The sequence below is a fragment of the Ochotona curzoniae genome, unplaced genomic scaffold (assembly GCF_017591425.1).
Source record: "Ochotona curzoniae isolate NIBS_2020 unplaced genomic scaffold, NIBS_Ocur_1.0 contig_2404, whole genome shotgun sequence".
NCBI lineage: Eukaryota > Metazoa > Chordata > Mammalia > Lagomorpha > Ochotonidae > Ochotona > Ochotona curzoniae.
In genome coordinates, this window is record NW_024465451.1 from 3,252,698 (window position 1) to 3,278,138 (window position 25,441).

The 25,441-nt window shown below is 43.7% G+C and overlaps 1 protein-coding gene across 4 annotated transcripts in view; it reads left to right on the plus strand.

Moving 5' to 3' along the window:
- LOC121152213 (S100P binding protein) overlaps positions 1–25,267 on the plus strand; it is a 37,418-nt gene extending 12,151 nt beyond the window's left edge. For all 4 annotated transcript variants that reach the window (XM_040974151.1, XM_040974154.1, XM_040974150.1 and 1 more), the window contains 3 exons: positions 1,433–1,536; positions 20,324–20,411; positions 22,794–25,267. In XM_040974151.1, coding sequence (XP_040830085.1) covers positions 1,433–1,536; positions 20,324–20,411; positions 22,794–22,935 — 334 coding nt within the window. In that variant the 3' untranslated portion in view covers positions 22,936–25,267. The remainder of the gene's footprint in view (positions 1–1,432; positions 1,537–20,323; positions 20,412–22,793) is intronic.
- The last annotated feature ends 174 nt before the right edge of the window (positions 25,268–25,441 follow it).

A 25,441-nucleotide genomic window follows, 5' to 3' on the forward strand; every position in this document is an offset into this window, starting at 1 on the left:
GAAAAATTCGTGTATGAGTGGCAGATTTGAACTAATTTTTCAGTTTATTCTCTTGTTGCCAGGAGATGGCAGTCTCTCTACAGGGGCTGTTTCAATTGAATGTCCTAGAAAAAAACTTAGATTATACAGTTATTTTTTTATTTTATTTTATTTTATTTTATTTTATTTTATTTTATTTTATTTTATTTTATTTTATTTTTATCACAAAGTCAGATATACCGAGAGGAGGAGAGACAGAGAGGAAGACCTTCCGTCCAATGACTCACTCCCCAAGTGAGTGCAACGGCTGGTGCTGTGCCGATCCAAAGCCAAGAGCCAGGAACTTACTCCATGTCTCCCACGCGGGTGTAGGATCCCAAAGCCTTGGGCCGTCCTCAACTGCCCTCCCAGGCCACGAGCAGGGAGCTGGATGGGAAATGGAGCTGCTGGGATAAGAACCAGTGTCCATATTGGATCCTGGCGCGTTCAAGGCGAGGAATTTAGCCACTAGGCCACACCGCCGGGCCCAGCTATGTATTTTTTTTATTGTATAGTTATGTATTTTATTATATTCTGCTTGAAATTTTAAAAAATATCACCAATAAGACTTAAAAAATTCATTTTTCTGCTACTCCTAATCTCAGGTTTTTTTTTTTTTTTATTTTCTTGGTATAATTGAGGAAAACTTTGTGCAATGCTTATGGTGGAAATTCTACCAGACAACAAGACGAGTTGCTACCTTTATGATCTCTGTATTCTTATGCACTGACCCAGTGTCAGCAAGAGCCACAGGTCATTTTTCCAGGGTCACCATTGCCCCAGTTGCCAGGTTTAGCTGGTTATATTCCATTTTTATCTCCTCCTTTTCTGTGATTCAGTGAAGCTGTTTCCTGACCTTCAATTGTTTAAAAAGGCTTTTGTTTTTAGGGACTAGGTAAGGTTTGCCTTCCTTGTCAACAGAGTTTGTACCTATTTCTTCTTTGCCTCTTTGTTTCAGTTTCTATCTTGATTTAACTTCATACTTTGCTAACAAACATTCTGCCACTAGATCTTAAATTTTTTAAAATGTATTTGAGAGAGAAATGGGCAGAAAGAGATAGCTCTTATATCACACTGGTTCACTTCCCTAAGGCCCACAATAGCCAGCAGTGTGCCAGGCCAAAACCAGGAACACAAAATTCTCTGGGTCTCCCATGGGGATGGGATACTTCCCAGTGAGGAGCTGGGATCCAGTGCAGAGCTGGGACTTGAGCTGGACACTCCGGTGTGTGACCTGGGTGTCCCCGACAGGCCCTTAACCACTGCACCAGTGGCCCCTTCCAGGTACAAGCCCTTAAAGAGGATTTTGCCTCTGCAAGTTAGTTCTAACTAAATACCAGAACATGGCTTCTCACTGAGAATAACTGTACGTGTGCTGATGAACAGTTTTCTCTCCTGCTTTGTTTTCTTTCAGGACAAGTGTTCCGACATTTTCACAATCGGATCTAGAGCATCAGAAGCAAATTTATCTCAAGAGGGTCATTGCTCATATAGAAGATCCAATGGACTCCAGCCAAGGTAATTGCCACAGACTGGCACATGAACCACATGATGGGTCTTTACCTTCACAACAGAATGCAGCTTAACATGGGAGATGGTTTTGGAATTTTCTTACGTGTATGAGAAGGAAAATTTTCTCCTCCAGAGTTTTACCTCAGTAGATTGCCTAACCAATAATCCCCTAAGAGGTTTGAGTAGCTAGTATTAGGGAAGAATCTAAGTAGATTCATCAGAGTGTTTCTGCATATGATGAAGAAATTATTCATGGAGTCTAAACATTTTTTTTAAAGATTTGTTTATTTTTATTGCAAAGTCAGATATACAGAGAGGAGGAGAGACAGAGAGGAAGATCTTCCATCTGATGATTCACTCCCCAAGTGACCGCAATGGCTGGTACTTCCCCGCTCTGAAGCTGGGAGTCAGGAGCTCTTCCAGGTCTCCCATGCAGGTGCAGGGTCCCAACGATTTGGGCCGTCCGCAACTGCTTTCCCAGACCACAAGCAGGGAGCTGGATGGAATCGGGGCCACCAGGATTAGAACCAGTGACCATATGGGATCCCGGCACGTTCAAGGCGAGGACTTCAGCTGCTAGGCCACCACGCCAGGCCCTAAAGTAATTCTTTAATGTGACAAAATGTGAACTTTACTGCCTTAACTATTTTCACATGCACCTCTCACTGGCATTGAGACCATTCATATTGCTATTAGCCATCATCACAACCCTTCTCCAGAACTTTTTCAGCTTTCCAAAATGAAACTTAACTCCTCTTCCCTTTTTCTGCCCCACCCATGGGGAACTACTGTTCTATGTTACATCTGTAAATAATTTTATTGACAGGATTATAAAACCTAAATCTGAAAAGTTATAAAGTGTATTAAAATCTGATGGCTTATTTAATTTTGGTGGTCTTCTTTCCTGAGTTACTGTTTTTTGTTGTTGTTGTATTTGGTTTTTTGTTTGTTTACTAATAATAGTTTCTATTTGTTGATGTAATAGTGTTTTTTGTTTTGTTTTGTTTTTTAGTTTGAGTGTCCTCCTAAGATCTGTTTATTAGGCATTGGTCCCCAAAGTCTTTTTTTTTTTTAGTTTTTTGTGAGTCTTAAGCCACAATTTAAGCTTTAAACTTTGCAGTATATAGTGATTAAGCATGGTTTTACAGACCTTTGCATTTTAACAATTGAAGAATAGAAAAGTTTTAGGCAGGTTAACCTGCCTAGTGAGTGAGGAAGAATTTAACTCCACATCCTACCTAGTTAACTCCAGGAGAAGCAAATAGGGAGCCTGACCAGTAAATACAGACTGAGCAATTATAGGCTAGTTTGCCATTTTCCTGGCTGTTCCAGACTTTGTATATCAGTGTCTGTCTCTGTCTATCTGAAAAAACCAGATGGGAAGCCTGATCAGTGAGGTACAAGCTGAGTGATTATCAACTAGCTGACCTTTATTAGTCTCCGTCTATCTGAACTAATTTGGGGGCTCATAGGCAGCCCTGATGGTCAGTGTAAGAGAGGCCTGGGAGCCAAGGCTGGAACTAGATAAAGACCAGAGAAAGCTCCTCTCCTGAGTCCAGAAGGAAATTTACAGTCCTTTTATCTCTGAGTGCCACCCAGGGCTCCTGGCTGTAGTTCCGATGTCACCAGACCCTATGAGAGGGTTTTGGGCTGCTACCATCCCGTGTGGGAAATCCAATGGGAAATGACTGACCTCAGAGTTCTCGGCCTCCGAGGGCATTCACAAATGTTTTTTTAATACCAAAATAAGCTTACTTTTGAATCCTTTCTCCATTATCCTTTTTAGTTACCCTAATACTCTTTTGTATGGGATTTCCTGGTTTGAAAAATAAAGTTGGGCCTGGTGCAATAACTTATCCTTGCATTGCGTCTGCTGGTTTGTATCCCAGCTGCTCTACTTCCCATCCAGCTCCCTGCTTGTGGCCTGGGAAAGCAGTAGAGGATGGCCCAAAGCCTTGGGACCCTGCAACTGTGTGGGAAACCTGGAGGAGGTTCCTGGCTCCTGGCTTCTAATTTGCTCAGCTTTGGCCGTTGTGGCCACTTGGAAAGAGAACAAGTAGATGGAAGATCTTTCTGTCTCCTCTCTGTCTATCTGCCTTTCCAATTAAACAAATGATAAATCTTAAAAAGGAGAGGAAAAAATGTAACTGACTAGGTATGGCTTACTTATTGAGCTTTTGTAAGAAATTGATTTTCCTATTGCCTTCAACTTTTTAGATTTGTTTTTATTTGAAAGGCAGATTTACAGAGAGAAGGAGAACTAGAGGAAAAGATCTTTTGTTCGCTGGTTTGCTCCCCTAATGGTTGCAGAAGCCAGAGCTGAGATGATCCAAAGAGCCAGGAGACTTCACCCAGGTCTCTGACATGGATGTAGGGTCTTAAGGATTTGGGCCATCCTCCATTGCTTTCCCAGGCCACAAGCAGGGAATTGGATGGGAAGTGGAGTAGCTGGGACATGAACCCTTCCCCCTGTGGGTTCTGGCGCTTACAGGTGCAGGATTAACCTGTTGAGCAATCCTGGCAGCCCTCACTGCCCAACTTTTTGTTTTGTTTTGTTTATGAAAGGTAGAGTTACAGAGAACAAGAGACGCATCCATAGGTTCACTCCTCAAAAGGCTGTAATAGCCAAGGTTAGTCCAGGTGGAAGCCAAGAGCTTCATCCAGATGCATATGGATAGAGAGGAGCATGTTCCTAGGCTGTCTTCCACTGCTTTTCCAGACACGTTAGCAGGGAGCTGCATCTAGCACCTGTTTGGGATGCTGGCTTCGTAGGCTGGGGGCTTACTTAACTTACTGTGCCATGGTATTAGTCCCTGCCTTCAGTATTCAAATAGGAAAAATTGTATTTTCAGATACCATGCTGCATCTTCTGAATAAAACCTTGTACAAGATTTAACCAATGTTTAGATCCTGTAAGCTGAGTTCTTTCTACTCTTTTAGGAGCTTTTTGTGAGCCAGAGGGACTTATTTGGGATCCCGGCACATGTATGGCAAGGACCTTAACCACTAGGCTACGGTGCTGGGCTCAGCGGGCAAATTCCTAAAGAGATGTTTATGCGCAGAACTGGATGCGTAGAGGTTAGAGAAGCTTCATTCTGGTGAGAGAATTCCTTCTCACAATCTTCTCTCCCTGTTCAGCACACTCCTGTCTAGTACTTTCATCAGCACTGAGTTTGAAGGTTATCAATTAGAAGACAGGATGTTGTTGGCTCTCTGGGAATTCATAGTTTAGAGAAGACAGTAATTCTACCACAATATGATTAGTGCAGAAGGAGGAAGGAAGGAAGCCTTCTGTTTGTATTTGGAAAGAGTTGTAGGTGAGAAAGGCGGGGAGATGCCACAGGGGAGCCTGTTAGTTTAGTTACTCTAAGATTTGCTTGGAAAGGTTTTGGACAATTTTCCACCATGCAGAAAAGAAGTCCTCTCTTGCCAAGTCTTGAATTATTTAGTAGATTTTTAAAATTTGTTTTCTACATCTGTGAGTGAAAGGTTAAAAACTGAGACGTCAGAAGAATTTTTTGTTCCAGGTTCTTTTATTTTTTATTCAAGATTTCATTAAGCAGTCAGATATTACTCATACTGATTTCTCAGGCCTCTACTTGTGAAGTGTTTTTTCCTGAACTATTTTAGGTTGGTGGCAGCAGAGGCCTACCCTCCAGAGTGCCATGGGGGAGGGCCCAAGGGCTGATATGAAGGCAGTGTGTCTGCATTCAGGGTCTGTGGAAGGGGCCTGGGCACAGCTCTCGCCTCCGTGAGGGGACTGACTTTAGTTTATTTCCTAAGCATTTGACATTGGTGATTTCCAGTTATGTTTTCTGTTCTCATTTGGGGCATTTAAAGCAAGTTTCACAAGAAAAGCAGTGAGCAGCTGCTCATGTTGTAACGTCTTTCCCATGTTCTTGCTTATTCAGCGAATCAATCCAATTATTGCAGTAATCTCTACCCAATACTCAAGAACAGCTGGAATGGCTGATATAGTAGAAAAATTGCATACTTCAGAGGTGAGGAGAATAAAAGCTAGTTCAGAAATAATTTCTGGAGTAACCTAGTGGCTAAATCCTTGCCTATAACCACTGGAATCCTGTATGTGTGCTGGTCCGTGTCCTGGCTGCTCCTCTTCCCATCCAGCTACCTGCTTGTGGCCTGGGAAAGCAGCAAAGGATGGCCCATGGCCTTGGGACCCTCCACCAACATGGGAGACCTGGAAAAAGCTCCTGGCTCTTTGCTTCAGATTGGCTCAATTCCAGCCATTGTGGCTACTTCGCGAGTAAACCAGCAGCCAGAAGATCTTTTTCTCTACATTTCTTTCTCTACAAATCTGTCTTTCCAATAAAAATAGATGTTAAAAAAGATAGGAATTTCTGGGTTTGCAATCTGGCACCACTGTTATAGACTGGATAACCTTAAGTCTTTAAATCACATTTATAAAATGGGGGTAATAATGACCCCTAGCTTATGTTAAAATTAGCTGTGTGTAAGTACAAAATGTCACTATGGAACCTAAGATTTATTGTTAGCCATTATTAGCAGAAATTATAACTTTTCATACTAAAGTTTCAGGTGAAATAATTTAATGTCTGGTGTTTATTTTTAGGTATATGATTGATTTTTATATTAAAAAGTTTATTTATTTGGGATGCACAAAAATCGCACAGCAAGTTAATCCTTTGCCTGTGGTGCCAGAATCCCATATGGGCACCAGTGCAAGTCCTAGTGGCACTGTTTCTGATCCAGCTCCTTGCTAATGGTCTGGGAAGGCAGCGGAGGATGGCCTGAGTGCTTGGCCCCCTGCACCCACGTGGAGACCTGGAAGAAGCTCCTGGCTTCAGGTCAGTGCAGGTGCAGCTGTTGTAGTGATTTGGGGAGTAAACTAGCAGATGCAAAATCTCTATCACTCCTTCTCTCGCTGTAACTGCCTTCCAAATAAAAATAATTTTTAATAATAGATTTTTTTAAAAAGTTTATTTAAAAAGCAGAGAGAAAAAGAAAACAGAAGTCTTCCATCTGCTGGCACACTAGACAGTGGCCAGGACTGCGTCTGAGCAGAGCCAAGAACCTGGAGCTTCGTTCTAGTCTCCTTTGGGTAGCAGGTCCCCAAGCGTGTGGGCCGCATTAGCTGCCTCTCAGGATGTGCAGAGCAGGAAGCAGAGCCACAAGTCCCACCCAAGCACTTCATGCAGGGTGAAGGCATCCCAGCCACTGTGCCAAATGCCTACTTCCACCAAAAGAAATGCCACTCATTTCCTGTTCTGGCAGTACCCACTAATGGAAAATGTTACATGAAATTATAAAAAAGCAGAAAGAAACCATTCCTGTCTTCTCTTTAATCTCCTAATATGAATCTGCTTGTGTATCTTTGCCAAATGGCCATTTGGCCTTTGCTAAGAGTTCTAGTAATGCAATATTTATTACCATAAAGCAGGCCGTTCATTGCTTTGAAAACTAATTGTCGGAAAATTATTACTTGCATCGAGCCAGTCTTGGCGTCCCTGTAATTTCTCGTGATCATTTCTAGTCCTGCCCTCTAGGATTACAAAAAATAACTTTGCTTGCTGATTTTTTTAATTGTCTCAGATAATAAAAATAATGATCTTTTCTTCCATACAAAGAGAGCATCTATAAATTCATCCTGCCACTTTGAGATAGCAAAATTTATATTTTTATAAATATGTTTGTGTATGGTGAAAAATATACACGGAAGTTACTATGTTGTGATCTGCTTTGTATATATTTAGTATGTTTTTAGGAATGTTTTTCCATGTTAGGCATTTTAAGTTAAGATGCTGCTGATTGCAAAGTCTTACATAATTTATTCCATCTGAATAAGTAGGTAGTTTTCATTACTAATGCTACAGTGAACATTCTAGTCAGTGTTTATGTACAGGTCTTATGTACAGGATGAATGCCTAAAAGTAGAACTACTTGGGAAAGTATGTAAATATTTAAAACCTTGTTACATGCTACCAGATTGTCCGCCCCTAGGGGAAAAAAAATCTATTATTTTAAACTCACCAATTTTTTTTTTTGATGGTCAATAGCTGAAGTTTATTAACAGCACCAGGCTTTTAAAGGAAGGTTGTCACGTAAGCATCCAGGGAGGAGGGGCTTGAACCAGTCACATGTCAACAGCAAGGTTCAGTTCCCCAGAACACAGCTAGTTCCTCTAACAGGTTCTTCATCTAAACCTGTGAACTAGGATGCCCCAATTTATTTGAATGGCAGTTACTGAGAGAGGAGGGAAGAGACAGAGATCTGCTGGTTTACTCCCCAGAAGGCTGCAGTGACTGGGACTGGGCCAGGCTGGACTAAATAGGAGCTGCTTCTGGCACAGGGGCCCCCGTGCTCGGACCATGTTCTGCTGCTTTCCCAGGTTGCATCAGCAGAGAGCTAGATGGGAAGTGGAGCAGCTGGGGCTTTAACGGTGCTGAAATGAAATGCTGCTATTGCAGGCAATGGCTTAACCCACTATGCCACAATACCAGCCCCTAATATTTGTTGCACTATTTCCTGTAAATTGGAACTTGTATCTAGAGGCAGAATCAGATTTCAATAAGTATTTTTGGTTCATGAATGCTGTTATATATTTAACTTATATCAAATTATAAAACATGAATAATGACAGGTTGTTACATTGATAAGGATATGACGTTTATTAAGGTGTTGATGCCATATTTCTCCATCATAAGGAACATTTTTTCTTTTTTTAAATCAGTAAGTCAACTGCTGGGTGATGCTTCAGTACCATATAAATTTCTTTTTCTGCAACAACTGATTATTTACCTAATGGTTCAACACAAATTCGTCATCCTTGCCTGAATGAACGCCTGTGCTAGGATTTTAAAATTCATTTTCTACTTACTAGCCAGCATTCTTTTGTAAATTCCTGTTTTCGTTTTAATTTTGACTAACTTGTTTTCACTTTATGTGAGAAACATTTTCCAGTGACTATTTCCAAGGATCTGCCGTGGTTGGGGATGGGCAGGCTGAAGTCAGGAGCCAAGCACTCTCTCCAGGTCTTCCCTGTTGGTGGACCAAAGGCGCCCATCAGCGGGAATCTGGATTAGAAGTGGAAGAGCCGGGACTTGAGTCAGACATTTGATAAGGGATGTGTAGGATTGTCCTGAGAGGCGTTTTCACTGTTCTGACCAACCCCTGCTCCAAGTCTATTTTTCAGCTTCACTTTATCCCCTCTCATTGTAAAAGTGTTACAGTTAGCTATACTTGCTTTTTTTTTTATTTTTTATTTTTATTTTTTTTTTAAGATTTATTTTTATTATTTTTTTCATTGGAAAGGCGGATATACAGAGAGGAGAGACAGAGAGGAAGATCTTCCGTCCAATGATTCACTCCCCAGGCAGCCGCAACGGTCGATGCTATGCCGATCCAAAGCCAGGAGCCTCTTCTGGGTGTCCCATGCGGGTGCAGATTCCCAAAGCTTTGGGCTGTCCTCGACTGCTTTCCCGGGCCACAGGCAGGGAGCTGGAAGGGAAGTGGGGCTGCCGGGGATAGAACTGACGGCCATATGGGATCCTGGTGTGTTCAGGGCGAGGACCTTAACCACTGCGCCACCGCGCTGGGCTCCTGGGCCCCTATACTTGCTTTTCTTTTGGGTTCTTACTTTGTCTCAGATCCGATCATTAGCTTCCTCAAGTTGGTTCTCATTCCTTTTGAAGCTACTGCATTAATCTACTTTTATTATAGTTAGGGAAAAAAAAAACAGGACAACATAAAATGTACCATGTTTTAATGTATAGTTCAGAGGATTGGCATTGAGGCTAAGCTAGTTAAACCATTGCTTGCAACGCTGACATCCTGTACGAGTGCCAGTTTTAGTCGTGGCTGTTCCACTTCCAGTCCAGCTCCATGTTAATGCACTTGTGAAGGAAACAGCTGGTGGCCCAAGTATTTGCTCCTCTACCATCCATGTGGCTCCTGCCTTTGGCCTGGCCTAGACCTAGTTGGTGCAGCCGTTTGGGGGTGAATTGAAGATCTTTGTCTTTCCCTGTTTGTCACTCTTCCTTTCAAATAGCATTAAAAAAGAAGAAGGAAAACATTTCCAGATTCCACTTTCTGAGTGTGTGCTTTTGTTCTCATGTTATGTATCAGCCTGTGATACGCTGTTCTTACCTGAGTCAGTTATCTCTGAAAGACATTGTAAAGATGACCAGAAGACTTCTTGATTTGCTCACATATTTAACATTTCCAGTGCTCTTTATTTTTATTTTTCTGAAAGGCAAGAAAACGGAGATCTACCATCTGCTGATTTACTTCCCACATGCCGGAGACAGCCTGAGGCCAAGCCAGGCTGCTGCCAAGAGCCCAGAACTCATTGTGGGGCTCCAGGAAGGCTGTCAGGGACAAAGGACTTGCCATCAGCTGTTGCCTCCCACTGTATACATTAGCAGGAAGCTGGAATATACAGTGACCAAAATCTGAACTTGGTCCCTGTGATGTGGGAGTCAGGCATCCCCACCCGTGTCTCAGCTGCTGTACCAAATGCCACACCTAGTGCTCCTGATTTCCCTTCTCTTTCTTTTTTTTTTTTTTTTTAGATTTTTTTTTAAATTGTAAAAGCAGATATACAGAGAGAAGGAGAAACAGGGAGCTGGATGGGAACTAGAGCAGTTGGGATTAGAACTGGTGCCCATATGGGATCCTGGTGCATGAAAGACGAGGATTTATCCGCTAGTCTACCATGCCAGGCCCTTCCCTTTTCTTAAAAAAAAAAATCTTTATTAGGACCAGCACATTGGCTGAACTGGCTAATCCTCCACCAGCAAGCGCCAGCATCCAGTATGGGTGCTGGTTTGTGTCCCAGCTGCTCCACTTCCTAATTCAGTTCCCTGCTGATGGCCGGGGAAAGAAGTGGAGAACCTTGCATCCACATGGGAGATCTGAAAGAAACTGTGGCTTCAAATCAGCTCAGCTGCAGCCATTGGCAGGCATCTGGGTGGTTAACTAGCATATGAAAGGTCATTCTGTTTCCCCTTTTTTCTGTAAAATCTGCCTTTCCAGATTAAAATTAGAGTTACAGAGAGCTCATTCCCCAAATGGTGGCGATGGCCAGAGTTAAGCCATTCCGAAGCCAAGCACTTCTTCTGGGTCTCCCCCATGGGTGCAGAGTCCTAAAGACTTGGACCATTCTGTGCTGTTTTCTCAAGAAATAAGCAGCTCTCCCTGCTTGGGGCCTGGGAAAGCAGTTGAGGACAGACCAAAGCCTTGGGACCCTGTACCTGTGAGTGAGATCAGAAGAAGCTCCTGGCTTTGGATCGGCTCAGCTCCAGCCATTGCAGCTGCTTGGGGAGTGAATCAGTGGACAGAAGATCTTTCTTTCTCGGTCTCTCTCTCCCCTCTCTAAAATCTGACTTTCTATAAAAATAAATAAGTCTTCAAAAAAAATCTCACCTTGCAAGCAAGCGCTGAGATCCCATATGGGTGTTGGTTTATGTCCCGGCTGCTCCACTTTTCATCTAGTCACCGCCTGTGATATGGGAAAGCAGTGCAGAATGGCCCGAAGCCTTGGGACCCTGCTCCTGGCTCCCGGCTCCTGGCGCCTGGCTCCTGGCGCCTGGCTCTGGATTGGCTTAGCTCTGGCTGGCCATTACGACCAACTGGGGAGTGAACTAGTAAATCTGTAAACTAGTAAATCTCTGTAAATCTGACTTACCAATTAAAAAAAAAATCTTAAAAAAAAATTTTTTTTGGAGGACAGAAAGACAGAATCCTTCCATCTTCTGGTTCACTCCCCAAATTCACACAACAACCAGGAATGGACCTGCCCGAAGACAGGAGGCAGGAATTCCTTCTGGGAATCCCATGTTTCCTTTCCAGGGTACACATTAGCTGGTTTGGGAGTAGAGTATGTGGGCCTGAAACTAGGCCCTTTGATGTATGATGTGATGACCTAAACACCTGCCCGCCACCTGCCCTTCTACAGTTGTTTTTTGGTAACTCAGTTCAAGGACTTAGAGAAGGAGCTGAAGATTAGACCCACCTCAACGTAGCCAATAAGCTTCACTGTAAAGAATCAGCCAAAGAGCCCAATGCTGTGCCTTTCAGACAAGGGTGGTTCCTGTTTACATTGTCCTGATCTTGGTTCTAATCTTGCTGCTTACTAGCTTTCTCCGTGATTCTTGTCTCTTAGAACACTGCCTATGGGGCCCGGCGCGGTGGCGCAAGTGGTTAAAGGTCCTCGCCTTGCACGCCCGGGATCCCATATGGGCGCCGGTTCTAATCCCGGCAGCCCCGCTTCCCTTCCAGCTCCCTGCCTGTGGCCTGGGAAAGCAGTCGAGAACGGCCCAAAGCTTTGGGACCCTGCACCCGCGTGGGAGACCCAGAGGAGGCTCCTGGCTTCAGATTGGCATAGTATCGGCCCGTTGCGCTCACTTGGGGAGTGAATCATTGGACGGAAGATCTTCCTCTCTGTCTCTCCTCTCTGTATATCCGCCTTTCCATTGAAAAAAATAATAAAAATAAATCTTTAAAAAAAAAAACACTGCCTATGCTGTTCTCTGATTCCTGTTACTAAAGCTCCTATTCACATTCCAAAGGAGAGTGTCTGACTCCTCTAATGGCCCCTTGGTGACAGGCCAGTTTAGCTAGCTAAGAGATTTGTGTGGTACAAATCTGGTGACCCAGAAAACCTGTCAGAATTGGCATAACAAGAACTTAGCATTCTCCATTCTCACCTCTCCTATGATATAATGATTGATTTCTAATTTATTAAGGACAATTCTTCAACTGGATTTTCCCCAGAAATTAGTCAGCTTCATATGTATGTGTTACGACTGAGATGGATTGCAGGTCCAATGCCTGAAATGGTAGTGTTTCTTCTCCTGATTTTGTTCTTAAATACAAAACAAAAGACAGTCTTCACCACCTGTAGCCACAACTTAAAATAAGCCCACGGAACTGATTGTTGATCCAAGAAAGCCCATCTGTTAGAGACTGTGGAGAGAAGAGAACATTGAAATGTTTCCATTCTTGTTAGCATCTCTAAATTTGGAGAAAGAGGTTGAAGTAATGAGCTAAAATAAGGTTTTTGGGTTATTAGCCCCACCTGGGTTTAGATGCCAGCTTTTTCATTTACCAGATGATGGATGAGTGCTTTTCTAAGCTTCAGTTTATCATGAATGGAGATTATGGTATTTGCCTCTTAGGATTATTAGAGTGAAATGATAGGATGCATGGGAAGTATCTTAAGAGTGCCTGTCACCTAACAAGTACTTCATAAATGTTAGCTGCCATAATCTCTAAACCACTAAGTCTTACTAGTAATAAGGATTGCCCTATTCACAGTGAGTTCTCTTTTTTTTTTTTGCATAGTCTCTGGTTTGTATAAGCAGCGCAGGAGGACAACAGCCCTAAGCAGGCAACAGTGCAGGACTCACACCAGTTTGTTTGGGCCTTGCATTGGCCAACTAAGGTGTTACTACAGAACCTGTGTTCGAGGCTGGTCACTCTGGGGAGGCGCCAGAGCCAGGACTGCAGGTGCAGGTGCAGCTGGTCTTGCCCTTGACTGGAGGCTTAGTCTCAGCCTTTGCCTTGGTCTTTGGGTCATCCTGATATCCTTGGCAGTGTGGGCATGAGCACGCTTTGCAAGTTTGGACTAGGCAATATAGGCAGGTCAATTGAGCTTGTGGCTGACACCCTTTGGGATCATGGACTTCGCTTGATGAAGGCCCTGAGAGCTTCACACGTGCACTCACAGCTTGGCCTGCATCTTCTTCAGCCCTTCTTGTGCTTCTTAGCAAAATGCATGTTCCTCAGGAACTTGGGATTCACTCCTTTCAGAGGTTTCTACCCTTGTGATTGGGGCTTTTTCTTCTTTTTTTTTTTTTTTTTTTTTTTTTAATGACTTATTTTTATTTGCTTGAAAGGTGGAGTTGCAGAGAGGTTTCTTCCATCTACTGGTTTACTCTGAAAAGAGCCATAGTGACTGGTCTGGGCCAGGCCAAAGCCAAAAGCTTCTTCTGGGTCTCTAGAGGAGTAGCCAAGGTTCAAGCACTTGGGCCATCTTCCACTGCTTCTCCCAGATGATTAGCAAGGGGCTGGATTAGAAGTGGAGTAGTTGAGACTCAATCTGGTGGCTAGCAAGGCAGCCGACAGCTTAACCATCCCCAATCTGGTTTTTTTAATCCCATTTCTGTGTCATTTTCGAGACTAGTTGTGTGTGATGTGGTTTTTGGAGTTGGCTCTGCCTGTACTGTAACTTGTGGTTGTTGAAGCACTGGGGACCAGAACAGTAAGTTCTCAATGCTAATGAAAACTAACACTTCTTGTTGGATGATCTGAGACAATTACTGAGCCCTGTTTGCTCAGTGCTGTGCTAGATTCCAACTGGTGTACAAGACACACATTGCAGTATTTTTCTTTTTTCTTATCTCAGCTGTGAAATGTCAGTCCTGGAAATGTTTTAAAAAAAGCTCAACACTGAAAGCATGGCTGGAATGTTGGCTCTGTCAAGAGCTGTATGATCTTGAGCAAATCATTTAACATTTCTCAGCCTCTGTTTTTTTCAAGCTTTTTAATGGTTTCCTTAGTTTGTAAAATGGGGCAAGTACTTTACAGGATTGTAAAGAAACATGAAGGACAAATATTAGAGCACCAGAGGGCCGAGTCATAGCTGCATCCCATAGTCAAAGTACCAAATGCCTTGAGAAGGCAGCAGATTATAGCCCAAGTATTTGGGTTCCTGTCACCCACATGAGGGACGTAAATGGACATTCTGGCTCCTGGGATTGGCCTGGCCTAACTGTGGCCCCTGCGAGGCATCTGGGATTTGAACTGGTAGACAGAAGGTAATTCCCCGCCCTACCCCCCAAGGTTCTCTTACTGTGCCTTATACATAATCTTCATTTTAAAAGGCGGGGGTCAGTACTCTGGCATAGTGAGTAAAGCTGCCGCCTGTGGTGCCAGCATCCCATATAGGTGCTGACTGAGTCCTAGCTACTACTCCTCTGATCCAACTCCCTACTAGTGTGCCTGGGAAAGCAGCAGAAGATGGCCCACATGCTTGGACCCCTGCACCCATGTGGAAGACCCAGAAGGTCCTTGCTCCTGGCTTCAGACTGGCACAGGTCTGACCATTGTAGCCATTTGGGGAGTAAACCACCGGATAGAAAATGTCCGTCTCTCCCTTTTTGTAGCTCTTTCAAGTGTTTAATAAATAATTAAGTAAATAAATAAATGATTTTATTTAAAACCCTTAAGGGAGTGCCAGGTACTTGGTAAAAGCTATATAGATTACTGCTGCTGGAATTTGATTCCTGGTATTTGAATATTAGGCTGCTTAGGCCTAGCTGGCTTTTTGATCATTGCTTTGTTTAAGGTGAGAAGATTTCTTAGTAGCAAAATTGTAGTATGTTTTTAGTCAGTCCCCATTGCCAGGGCACTCTGATGGAATCTAAGTGCTAGGGGGTGAGGGAGATGGACAGTTCTGGACACAGAGCTTGCATCAAGTGCTAGCCTGGTGATGCTGTCATGGGAAAAAACAGATCTCGGAAGTTTAAAAAAGCAAGTGATCCCCCCTTCCCACTTGAATGTCCTGTTGGGATCCTCAGGGAGTGAGATGCTAAAGATGTGGCAGTGGATACAGGAAAGGAGATCTGAACCGAGACTTTGGCTTCTAGCTTCACAAATCTAACAAGTAAGGACACTGCTAATCAAGAGCTGCTTCCCTCAAAAGGAAAGCTCATTTTGGATTTATGTTCTCCCTTAACGAGTGAGAATTAAGTTTTCTTTCTGCATTTGTGAAAATGCACAGTCCTTTCATTTTTTTGTTTGTTTTAAATATTTGAAAGAGTGACAGCAGGAGAGAAGGATCTTCTGTTCAGTGGTTCACCCCCCACCCCCAAATGGCTGCAAAAACAGACTGGGGACCAGGCTGAATCTAGAAGCCAGGGTGGGTGGTAGGGACTCGGTCACTTTTTTTTTTTTTTAAAGATTTATTTTATTTTTATTGGAAAGGCGGATATACAGAGAGGAGAGACAGAGGAAGATCTTCCGTCCGATGATTCACTCCCCAAGTGAGCGCAACGGGTCGATACCATGCTGTTCTGAAGCCAGGAGCCTCTTCTGGGTCTCCCACACGGGTGCAGGGTCCCAAAGCTTTGGGCCGTCCTCAACTGCTTTCCCAGGCCACAAGCGGGGAGCTGGATGGGAAGCGGGGCTGCCGGGATTAGAACCGGCGCCCATATGGGATCCTGGGCGTGCAAGGCGAGGACCTTTAACCACTTGCGCCACCGCGCCGGGCCCCAGGGACTCAGTCACTTGAGCCATCGTCGGGGCTTCTCAGAGGGCTGGGTTGGAAGCAGAGCAGAAGTGCTCATCTGACTGTCTGATAGGGGATACTGCTGTTGCAAGAGGTGACTTATCTTGCTGTACCATATTGCCCACTCCTTCATTATGTTTTTTGGTCATTTGTATTACTTCTGTTAATTACCTATTCAAGTTCTTGATATTTTGCTTTTGTTTTATTATTATTATTAAAAAACTTGTCTTTATTTAAAAAAAAAAATAGGTGGCAGGGACATTAACTAGGGACAGGCGCTGTGGTGCAGAGAATTAAGCTGTTGCCTACAATGCCAGCATCTCCTAGAAGTCTGAATCTTGGCTGCTCTACTTCCCGTCTAGCTCCCTGCTAATGTGCCTGGGAAAGCAGAGAAGCTGCTTGGGCCCCTGATACCCAGATGGGAGATCAGCATGGAATTCCAGGCTCCTGATTTTGGCATGGCTCAGCCACAAATGTTGTTGCCATATGTCTTTAAAAATTAAAAATTTTGACCAAATGTATTCTAAGCATGTTTTTCTTTTTTGTCAATTATCTATCACCCTTAGTTGTCCTTTTTAAATTTTAACTGCACAAATGCTTTCCATTTTACTATAATGAATATATGTTTTGCCTAAAAAGGCTCATCTCATTATAGTTAAAAGGAAAGTCTATTCTAAAACATGGTTTTTGTGTATATAGATCCATTTGTCAAAAATTTTTTTCTTACAAATAAAAGGTTGGCTGGTACAGGATTTGCAAAATCTTTTGCAAGCTTACATGAGCCTGATGCTATTGCATCATAATAATAACTACTGAGATGGGACATAACTAAGGAAAATAAACAAAAAAGAAGTCAAAGGCTATAAAAATTAGAAAATTTGTTTGAGGCCTGACTCAGTAGCCCAGTGGCTAAACTCCTTACCTTGCACACATGGTGGTCCCATGTGGGCACTGATTCTAGTCCTGGCTACTCCACTTCCCTTATAGCTCCCTGTTATAGCCTGGGAAGGCGGTAAAGGATGGCCTAAAATCTTGGGACTCTGTACCCATGTGGGAGACCTGAAAGAGGCTCTTGGCTCCTGGCTTTGGATCAACTCAGCTCCAGCCATTGTGACCACTTGGGCAGTGAATCAGCAGATGGAAGATCTTTCTCCTTCTCTGTAAATCTGACTTCCCAATAAAAATGAATAAATCTTTAAAAATAATAGTAATAAGAGGAAAGCTAATCTTAGGAAACACGTGTTGAAGTGTAGACCGCACTTTAGAGGATCTAGGGCCAGTCCAGTTTTGGCCTGACAACATTACCTGCTCGGAGCCTGTGGTGGGGGTCTCCCTAACAGCCCTGCTCCCCACCCGTCCTGAGCTAAGCTGCTTTCAGACCCACTCCTGCTGCTTGATGGCCTGTGCTCCGGCTTCCCTAGAAAACAAATCTGTGCTGCTATACCTGCTGACTGCGTGAAGCTCCCTCCGTTCTTGTGGGGGCTCATGAACCTGCAGGGACTGATCCTGTCTGACACCATTCCTGCTTACGGCACACCTACTGTGTGCTGGGAAACATTGCCAAGTCCTTCATGCGCAGTATCCCTGATACTCAACTACAACTAACTATGGAATATACCCTTTTCCTGAGAAGCTCTTGATTTTAAATGTGTATATATATAACATATAATATATATAATATTATATAATTAGGAATATATTAATATATATTATATATAATATATTATATAATATATTATATATTATATATATATAATAAAGGCAGAATTTACAGAGAGAGAAGGGAAAACAGATCTTGCATCCACTGTTTCACCTACCTCAGCTGCCAGAGGTAGGCTGTTCTAAAGCTTGGAACTTCTTCCAGGCACAGTAATAGAAAGCTGGTTCAGAAGTGGAGCAGCTGGGCATGGTAGCATAGTAGATAAAGTCCTCTCATTGCATGTGCCAGGATCCCATATGGGCATTGGTTTGTGTGCTAGCTGTTCTACTTCCCATCCAGCTCCCTGCTTGTGGCTTGGGAAAGCAGTAGAGGATGGCCCAGAGACTTGAGACCCTGCAGCTTTGTGGGAGACTCAGAGGAGGCTCCTGGTTCCTGGCTTCCAATCAGCTCAGCTCCATTGTAGCCACTTGAGTGGGGTGGGGGGGGAGGGTTAACCAGCAGACAGAAGATCTTTTTTTATTATTGTTAATAACATTGTATTATGTGATACAGTTTTATAGGCACTGGGATTTCCCCCTCACCTCCCACAACCCTCCCCTCATGGTGGATTCCTCCACCTTGCTGCATAACCACAGTTCAAGTTCAGTTGAGATTCCTTCATTGCAAGCACATACCCAGCATAGAGTCCAGCATCTTATTGTCCAGATAACTTTAATGGCTTCTTGGGGAGACCTTCTCTGGTCTGAAGGCAGAGCTAACAGTAAAATCCTGGTCAGTTAAAAGCCCCAACAAAACATTAGCAACAATATACAGTGTTATGGAATTAATTGACATAGTATTGAGTAGTAAACAATATGTTAAAAATAATGCAAGTTCAATTTTTCAAAACACATGTGTTGAGACAGTATCAATGACAGGTTCAAAAATAAACAAACAAAAAAAAATTACAGGGTAAATTAAGGCAAACATGTGGTATCTAACCTTTTGGGATTAGCTCATTTCCCTTAGCATTATAGTTTCCAGTTTGGCCCATTTTGCCACAAAGAACTGCATTTTGTTTTTTTTAATAGCTGAGTAGTATTCCATGGAGTAGATGAACCAAAGCTTTCTTATCCAATCTTCTGCTGATGGGCATTTCGGTTGCTTCCATGTTTTTGCAGTTACTGATTGTGCTGCTGTGAACATAGGGGTGCATGTTGGTTTGTCGTGCCTGGATATATTCCTAGGAGTGCTATTGCTGGGTCATATGGTATACAGATTTTGAGTTGTTTAAGTGTTCTCCATACTGATTTCCATAAAGGCTGTACCAACCTGCAGCCCCACCAGCAGTGGAGTAGGGTTCCCTTTTCCCCACATCCTCACCAACAAGTGTTGTTGGTGTTCTTTTTTATGTGGGCCAATCTTACTGGTGTTAGGTGGTACCTCATCTTAATTTGGATTTCCCTTATTGCCAGGGAATTGGAGCATTTTTTTCATATGTTTGTTTGCCATTTGGGCTTCTTCCTTTGTGAAATGTTTGCCCATTTCCTGTGCCCATTTCTTGAGTGGCTTGTTTGTTTTGGTGTTTTGGTTGTTTTGAAGTTCTTTGTATATTCTGGAGATTAGCCCTCTAACAGAAGATCTTTGTCTCTCCTTCTCTCTGTAAATCTGACTTTCCAATAAAAATAAGTCTTTTTTAAAAAAAGAAAGGGGGCCTGGCAGCATGGCCTAGTGGCTAAAGTCCTCACCCTGAACACACCGGGATCCCATATGGGCGTTGGTTCTAATCCTGGCAGCTCCACTTCCCATCCAGCTCCCTGCTTGTGGCCTGGGAAAGCAGTTGAGGACGGCCCAACCATCGGACGGAAGATAAAAAGAAAAGAAAAGAAATATAAATTCTTGGGCCCTACCCTGACCTATGTTATTAAAAACTGCAGCTGGGGCCCAGCAATCTATTTATGATACCTGCAGCTTGTAATAATGAATATTAAAATGTAAGAGCCACTGGTCTGGAGAAATTTCCTAATGTTTTCTTTCAGCTTCTGTTGAAATCTCAACCGTTAGGTACAAAGCTGCTTTCTCTGACAGTGGGAAGGGCACAGCTCACACAGCAGCTGGTTGAGTCTGGGTTATTAAGCATTCAATGCAAGTTCCTGAGCCAGTTTCCAATCTGTGAAATGATCTCAGTTCATCTAAGACTTTTTCTTTCTTTTTTTTTTTTTTTTAAGAACTAAATAAGGTAACATGTAAAGTGCCTAGTATGATGCCATGCTCATCCCAGGCGTTTGAGAAGTTCTACCTCTAGCTATTTTTCATGCTAGCAGAGAGCACCCACCTTCATTCATTCTAAATTCCTGTTTCTTAAATGTATTGTGCTGTCTTTTGTCACCAGCCCTTTGTGTTAGTTATTTTTTCAGACACTCAACTTCCAACCCTCCTTACTCACCAGTTTCTAAGTATCTTTCACATGGCTTGCTTTCCTCGATGTGGGCTTTCTCTGGCTCCACACTTGGTGGCTGCAATCCCCTTTTCTGTATCACCTCACTTTGGGATCTCCTCTGTTCTGTAGAAACCTCACTGAGGACAGGTGCGGTGTGTCTTTGGCTGCTGCATTCCTAAGGCCCAGTGAGGTCCCTCACTTCTTGTAGGAACTGGTGAATGTTGAATGAGTGCTGGCTGCTGTTAGTGCCTTGCTGTCATAGGTGGGCAAGCCTGCACTCTGGTTTGCGGTTTTTGTGCCGACTACTTGCTGGGATCGTAAGTGAGTATCATGGTGAGCAGGGCCTGTTTTCTCTCATCCTGAAAGTGTGTGCTATGGTCGAAGCTCTCAGGACGTTCACTAGGTCAGCTGTTTCCTAACCACTGATCCCTCTGTGTCCCAGGTGCCTTGGGAGAGCTGTACGCCTTGATGGATCAAGTTCATCATATGCAGAACCCCAAGCGGCAGCACCCTTCAGATCTGACCATGCGGTGAGTAGGTGACTGGAAGAAGAAAAAGGGTAGGAGAGAATGTGGTGGGGTGTCAGGATTGTAATTGTTAATTTCAAGGTGAGAAAAGAAATGTTTAAGAGAATGCAAAAAAAAAAATTTTTTTTAAGATTTATTATTTTTATCACAAAGTCAGATATGCAGAGAGGAGGAGAGACAGAAAGGAAAATCTTCCATCTGATGATTCACTCCCCAAGCAGCGGCAACGGTTGGTGCTGAGCCGATTCAGAGCCAGGAGCCAGGAACCTCCTCCAGACTCCCACATGGGTGCAGGGTCCCAAGACTTTGGGCCGTCCTCGAATGCTTTCCCAGGCCACAAGCAGGGAGCTGGATGGGAAGTGGAGCTTCTGGGATTAGAACCGGCACCCATATGGGATCCCAGTGTGTTCAAGGAGAGAACTTTAGCCACTAGGCCACACCACCGGGCCCAAGAGAATGCCAGTTGAACTGAAGTTCAGGAAACCAAGGCTCTAGTATTTGCTTTGAGATACTTAACTGGCTGTGTGATTTTTTTTTTTAAAGATTTCTTTATTTTGGCTCTCTGATTTTGATCAAATCTCTGTATTTCTCTGGTCCTCACATCAGTAAAATGAAGATGCTGGACTAATTTATATGAAAGGACCTTCCTAGTTCTAAAATCTGGATTCTTTTTATTTTTTCTTTGAAGTCTGGATTCTTGGAACTATGGCTTACAGATTTATTGAGTTACTTTGGATCTCGTTATTCAGAAACCCTGGGGTCATTCTTGACTCCAGTCAACAGTCTGTCAACAAATCCTTTAGGCTCCACACACATCCTGGCCCTGGCCACTTCTTACTGTTTTAGATTTTTGCAAGTTGCTAAATGTGCTCCCTGCTTATCTTGGCTATCTACTGTTCTCAACTCATACAGAGTCTACTTTAAAGTATAAATCACATCCTCTCTGCTGCCTTTCCATCTCACAATCTATGATAGGGGCCAGCGTTGCAGCACAGGGGATTAAGCCACCCCCCCCTGCAATGTTTACATCCTGTATAAGTGCTGATTCAAGTCTCAGCTGCTCCATTTCTGAACCTCTTCCCTGCTCGTGTGCCTAGGAAAGCAACAGCAGAAGGCCGAGTACTTGGGCCCCTGCCATGCATGTCGCAGACCCAGAGGGAGCTCCAGGTTCCTGGCTGTGGCCTGGACTACCCCCAGCCATTTGCAGCCTTTTGGGAAGTGAACCAGCAAATGAAAATGGCTTCTCTCTGCTCTCTCTCTCTTCCTCTCTCTGTAAATCTGCCTTTCAAATACAAAAAAAAAAAATTGAAAAATACATTTAAAAATCAGCCCACTCTGAAGACCTCTGTGATTTGGCCTAAACTCGCCAGCCTCCTCCCCTTCCCTCCCCTCCCTTCCCCTCCCCTCTCCTCCCCTCCCCTCCCCTCCCTTCCCCTTCACTCTCCTCTCCTCTCCTCTCCTCTCCTCTGGCTCTGGCTCTGCTTTAGTTCAGCTGACTTCCTTGCCCTTTGGTGTTTTCTTTTGTTCTGATTAACCCTGTCGGTCATTTCTCCCTCACAGTTCTCAAGAGTTGCCAAAAATCACGGTTCTCAGAAAAACAGTGTAGTTCAACCGCTGTTAAATTAATTCTGAACTCAGATTTGGCTGAGGCCCAGGTTCCTCCTCTTACTCTAAGAACTTTGGGCAAGTTAACCTGAGGCTTCCTTTCCTCACCTGTAAAAGGAGTTATGGGAATGGTTTCCTAGTATGGTTGTCTTTAGCATTAAGTGAGATGAGAGGTTTAAGGAATTCAGTAAGTTCTTGTGTATAGTGTTAGATACATGCCAGGCACTGATGAAAGCACTCTGAAACCTGGCTGTCCTTGTCACCACCTGGGGGACCCTGACTCTGGGAGCAAGCAGAACAGAGAATCCCTCTGTTTGAAAAGCTCTCCAGGTTCCTGTTTTGAAGGGTCTTGAAGTTGAGAATGGAAGCAGATTATCTCTGAGGGTCTTGTGGGAACCCTAGCCCTGCATGTGACTGTTGCTGAGCCACCTGGGGCTGTGTGGCAGGGAGGTAGTGCTGGGGGTTCAGATCTGAGGCAAGCCATGAGATAGCCTGGGGAGAGGGAGGCCTTGCATTTTTCTCTACTCAGTTTTTCCTGGAACAATGTAAATGTTCTCACTACCTTTGTGAGAATTGGGTGGGTTTGAGCATTAGGGAAAGAAATAGTTATTTATGATGTGGCTTTCACATATAGCATTAAATGTCTGAAATAGGGAAATTAGACATGGAAACGTAGTATGTAATTTCCAGAAGTGAAGCTATACTGAAACTAGGTGTGCTACCCTTTTTGTGTACAAACAGCCGTTCCAGCCATCCTGTTTTTATTCTGTCTCTCAATAGAAACTACGCCCGGTACCGACAGAATCCTCCACAGAAATACAGCCTGAATCAGTGGGTTGACTGGAATAAGCGGAGCTACCACCGGTTCCAGCACCTCCCCGACTTATCGTACAGTCCGTTTGTCTCATCCCAGCAGCAGTGAGGGTCCCACGCCAGGGCCCTGGCCAGAGGAGCAGCTCCTTCTCTTCTGCTGTTTGTGCTTGTAGATTTTGAGCTTTATTTTTCATAAGATTTTATTTAAACAACTTGTCACCTTTTGGAAATGCCTGTTGCTGACTTGAATTTTTTTTTTTTTGTATGCGATATCTCCTATTTTTATGTTATTATATATGTGTGTTTAAATAATGTTAAATTGATACCTTTTGTTTTTTTAAGTTGAAAGTGGCTGCCTCCTGAAAGCCAACATTGAGCCAAAATGCCCAGGCTCCTGAGCACAGAAGTAAAATGTCTCCTGGTGCCTCAGACAAGTCACCCTGCTGGTGTGAGGCACTGCTGATTGGTGCTGACTACTTGGGGATGGCCGTGCCACTTTTAACACCGTCTGTTACTTTTTTTTTGTTTGGATTTCTGAATAACTGTCAGTATTTAAAGTTGGCAATCCAGGACATTTGAAGTAGAAGAAAATTCTGTTGAAAGGGTGAATTAAAAGTGCAGAGCCTCATCTTTCTGTACCCCACAGCTGCGTTTATTACTATGTGGCTTCGTCAGTTGTTGTTAAGCTTTGTACAATAGCATTCCCAAATCTCCGTGTCCTAAAAGGCTGCTGACTAACCTTAAGTTTAATGTCACAAGGAATACATTGTGGTGTTGGGGCCATCTCCACTACCCCTCGAGGATGTTCCCCCAGTGCCCCTTGCTTAAGCTTGTCCTCTCAGTCCTCCTGCCCCCTTGCTGCAGAGCTGCCTGCCCGGGGTCTTGGCTCAGCAACAGGCAGTGCCACTGAGCTACAGCTGCTCTGCAGTGTCAGCTGCTGAACCCCAATTCTCATATGAGCTAATGGTTGAAGTTCCACGTGTGTGTGTCGGGGAGCCCCCCCTCTTGTGGGAGGTGGGAGAGTTGGGAGACATGCTTCTTCATCTCCATTGTTAGCGAGAGGACATTACCTCCTTGCATCCGCTCAAGGCCCTGTCGCGAGGTTTCACATGACTGCTCTGGGGGTCCGACCCACCTGACACAAGCTTTTGTACATAAACATAACTTGATCTCCCCATTTGGTGTTCTAACCAAAGGTGACAGATTGTGTTCATCTGACTTGGATGGATGTCTTATCAGTGTGTCATTCTTTCTTTGCAGACAGCCTAGGTGTCATTTTGGGCAGTTTCACATTAGAATTGTTAGCTGCCTGGAACAGCTGCTGTAGTTGCTGTCGTCTCTGGTTTGGTTGAATTACCTGTCCTGTCCTGGCATTTCAGTCACCCATCTCAGGCAGCCCTACCCCATTACAGAAACTGATTGGGAAAATCTGGATTCTTTAAGCTCCCTCTGAATCTGGATAGGTGTCCGTAAGCGTTTCCTCTTTTGCTTCATTCTCTTTTCCTTGGATATTTGGTTTAGATTCTGGGGCCAAAATACAAATTCCTATTTGGAGGTTAATAGTAAAAATGTGTTATTTCAGTTGACATAATTGGCATTTCCTTTGTTGGTCACGTCTTCAGGCTGCTCTAAGTCAGCCCAAATGGAGCGAGATGTGCCAGCCATCCACCTTTGGGATCATAACAACTAAAAGGAAGTGTAGCTAGAGTAGTTAACCTTGCAGCTTCGGGTTCCCCACATTAAACCCAAGAATGTAAAGGGACAGTATTTTGCTCATGTCAAAATCTAGCCCCCAGTACAGAGTTTTAAGACTAAATGTGTAATGGGAGCATTGCCTTTGCCAAATCGAATGAGTGACAGGTTAACTAGAAAACGTGACAATCACAGTTCCTCTTAGCTCAAATAATTCTGTTTTTCCAAAGCTTTCACAGCTTGATTAAATCCGTTGGGCTGGGGCGAGATGGAAGGAGGGGAAGAGAGCTAACAGAGCGTTCTTTCAGAAGAAAAGAAACCAAAGGAAACCCATTCTTTGGCATGTTTGCCTTAAAAACGGTGGTAGATAGAATCTGGAGGTTGAATCTTTTCAAGCTACATGTCTTATTTGGTGTCGGCCTCTCAGTCTAGCATTTCAGGTGGAATTCTTGCTGTATTGGAATCTAAGTAGAGTTATGTGCATTTAAGTGCCTCCCTAGCTTTGTTCATCCGTGGGATTCTCACCACAGGGGTCTTGAGCAAGCAGAGTAAAATGTGCCATTCTGTTGACTTGTGCATAAGGAGCCTACGATAACCTGTGTCTTTGCATTGAATGCAGGTCCTGATTTACTTGCATTGTCATCAGGAGCAATTATGAAACTCGTTTGGTGCCTCCTCTTTATCATGTTTTTTTTTTTTTACCCTCTTGTAGCAGTTGTGTTTAATGTCATTAAAAAGAAATAAAAGTTCTTGTCCGTGGAGTCTGTACTGTGGCCGCGTCTGTTGCCGGCTGTGGAGGAGGGCTGTTTGCCTTCCTCCCTTGCGTGGGTAGGTTAGCGGGTATGGGAGGAGCGGCAGCTAATAGAATGGGGAACTGGGAAGGCGAGGGTGCTCGCTCCCTGTTCTTTTGAGGGTAAATTACA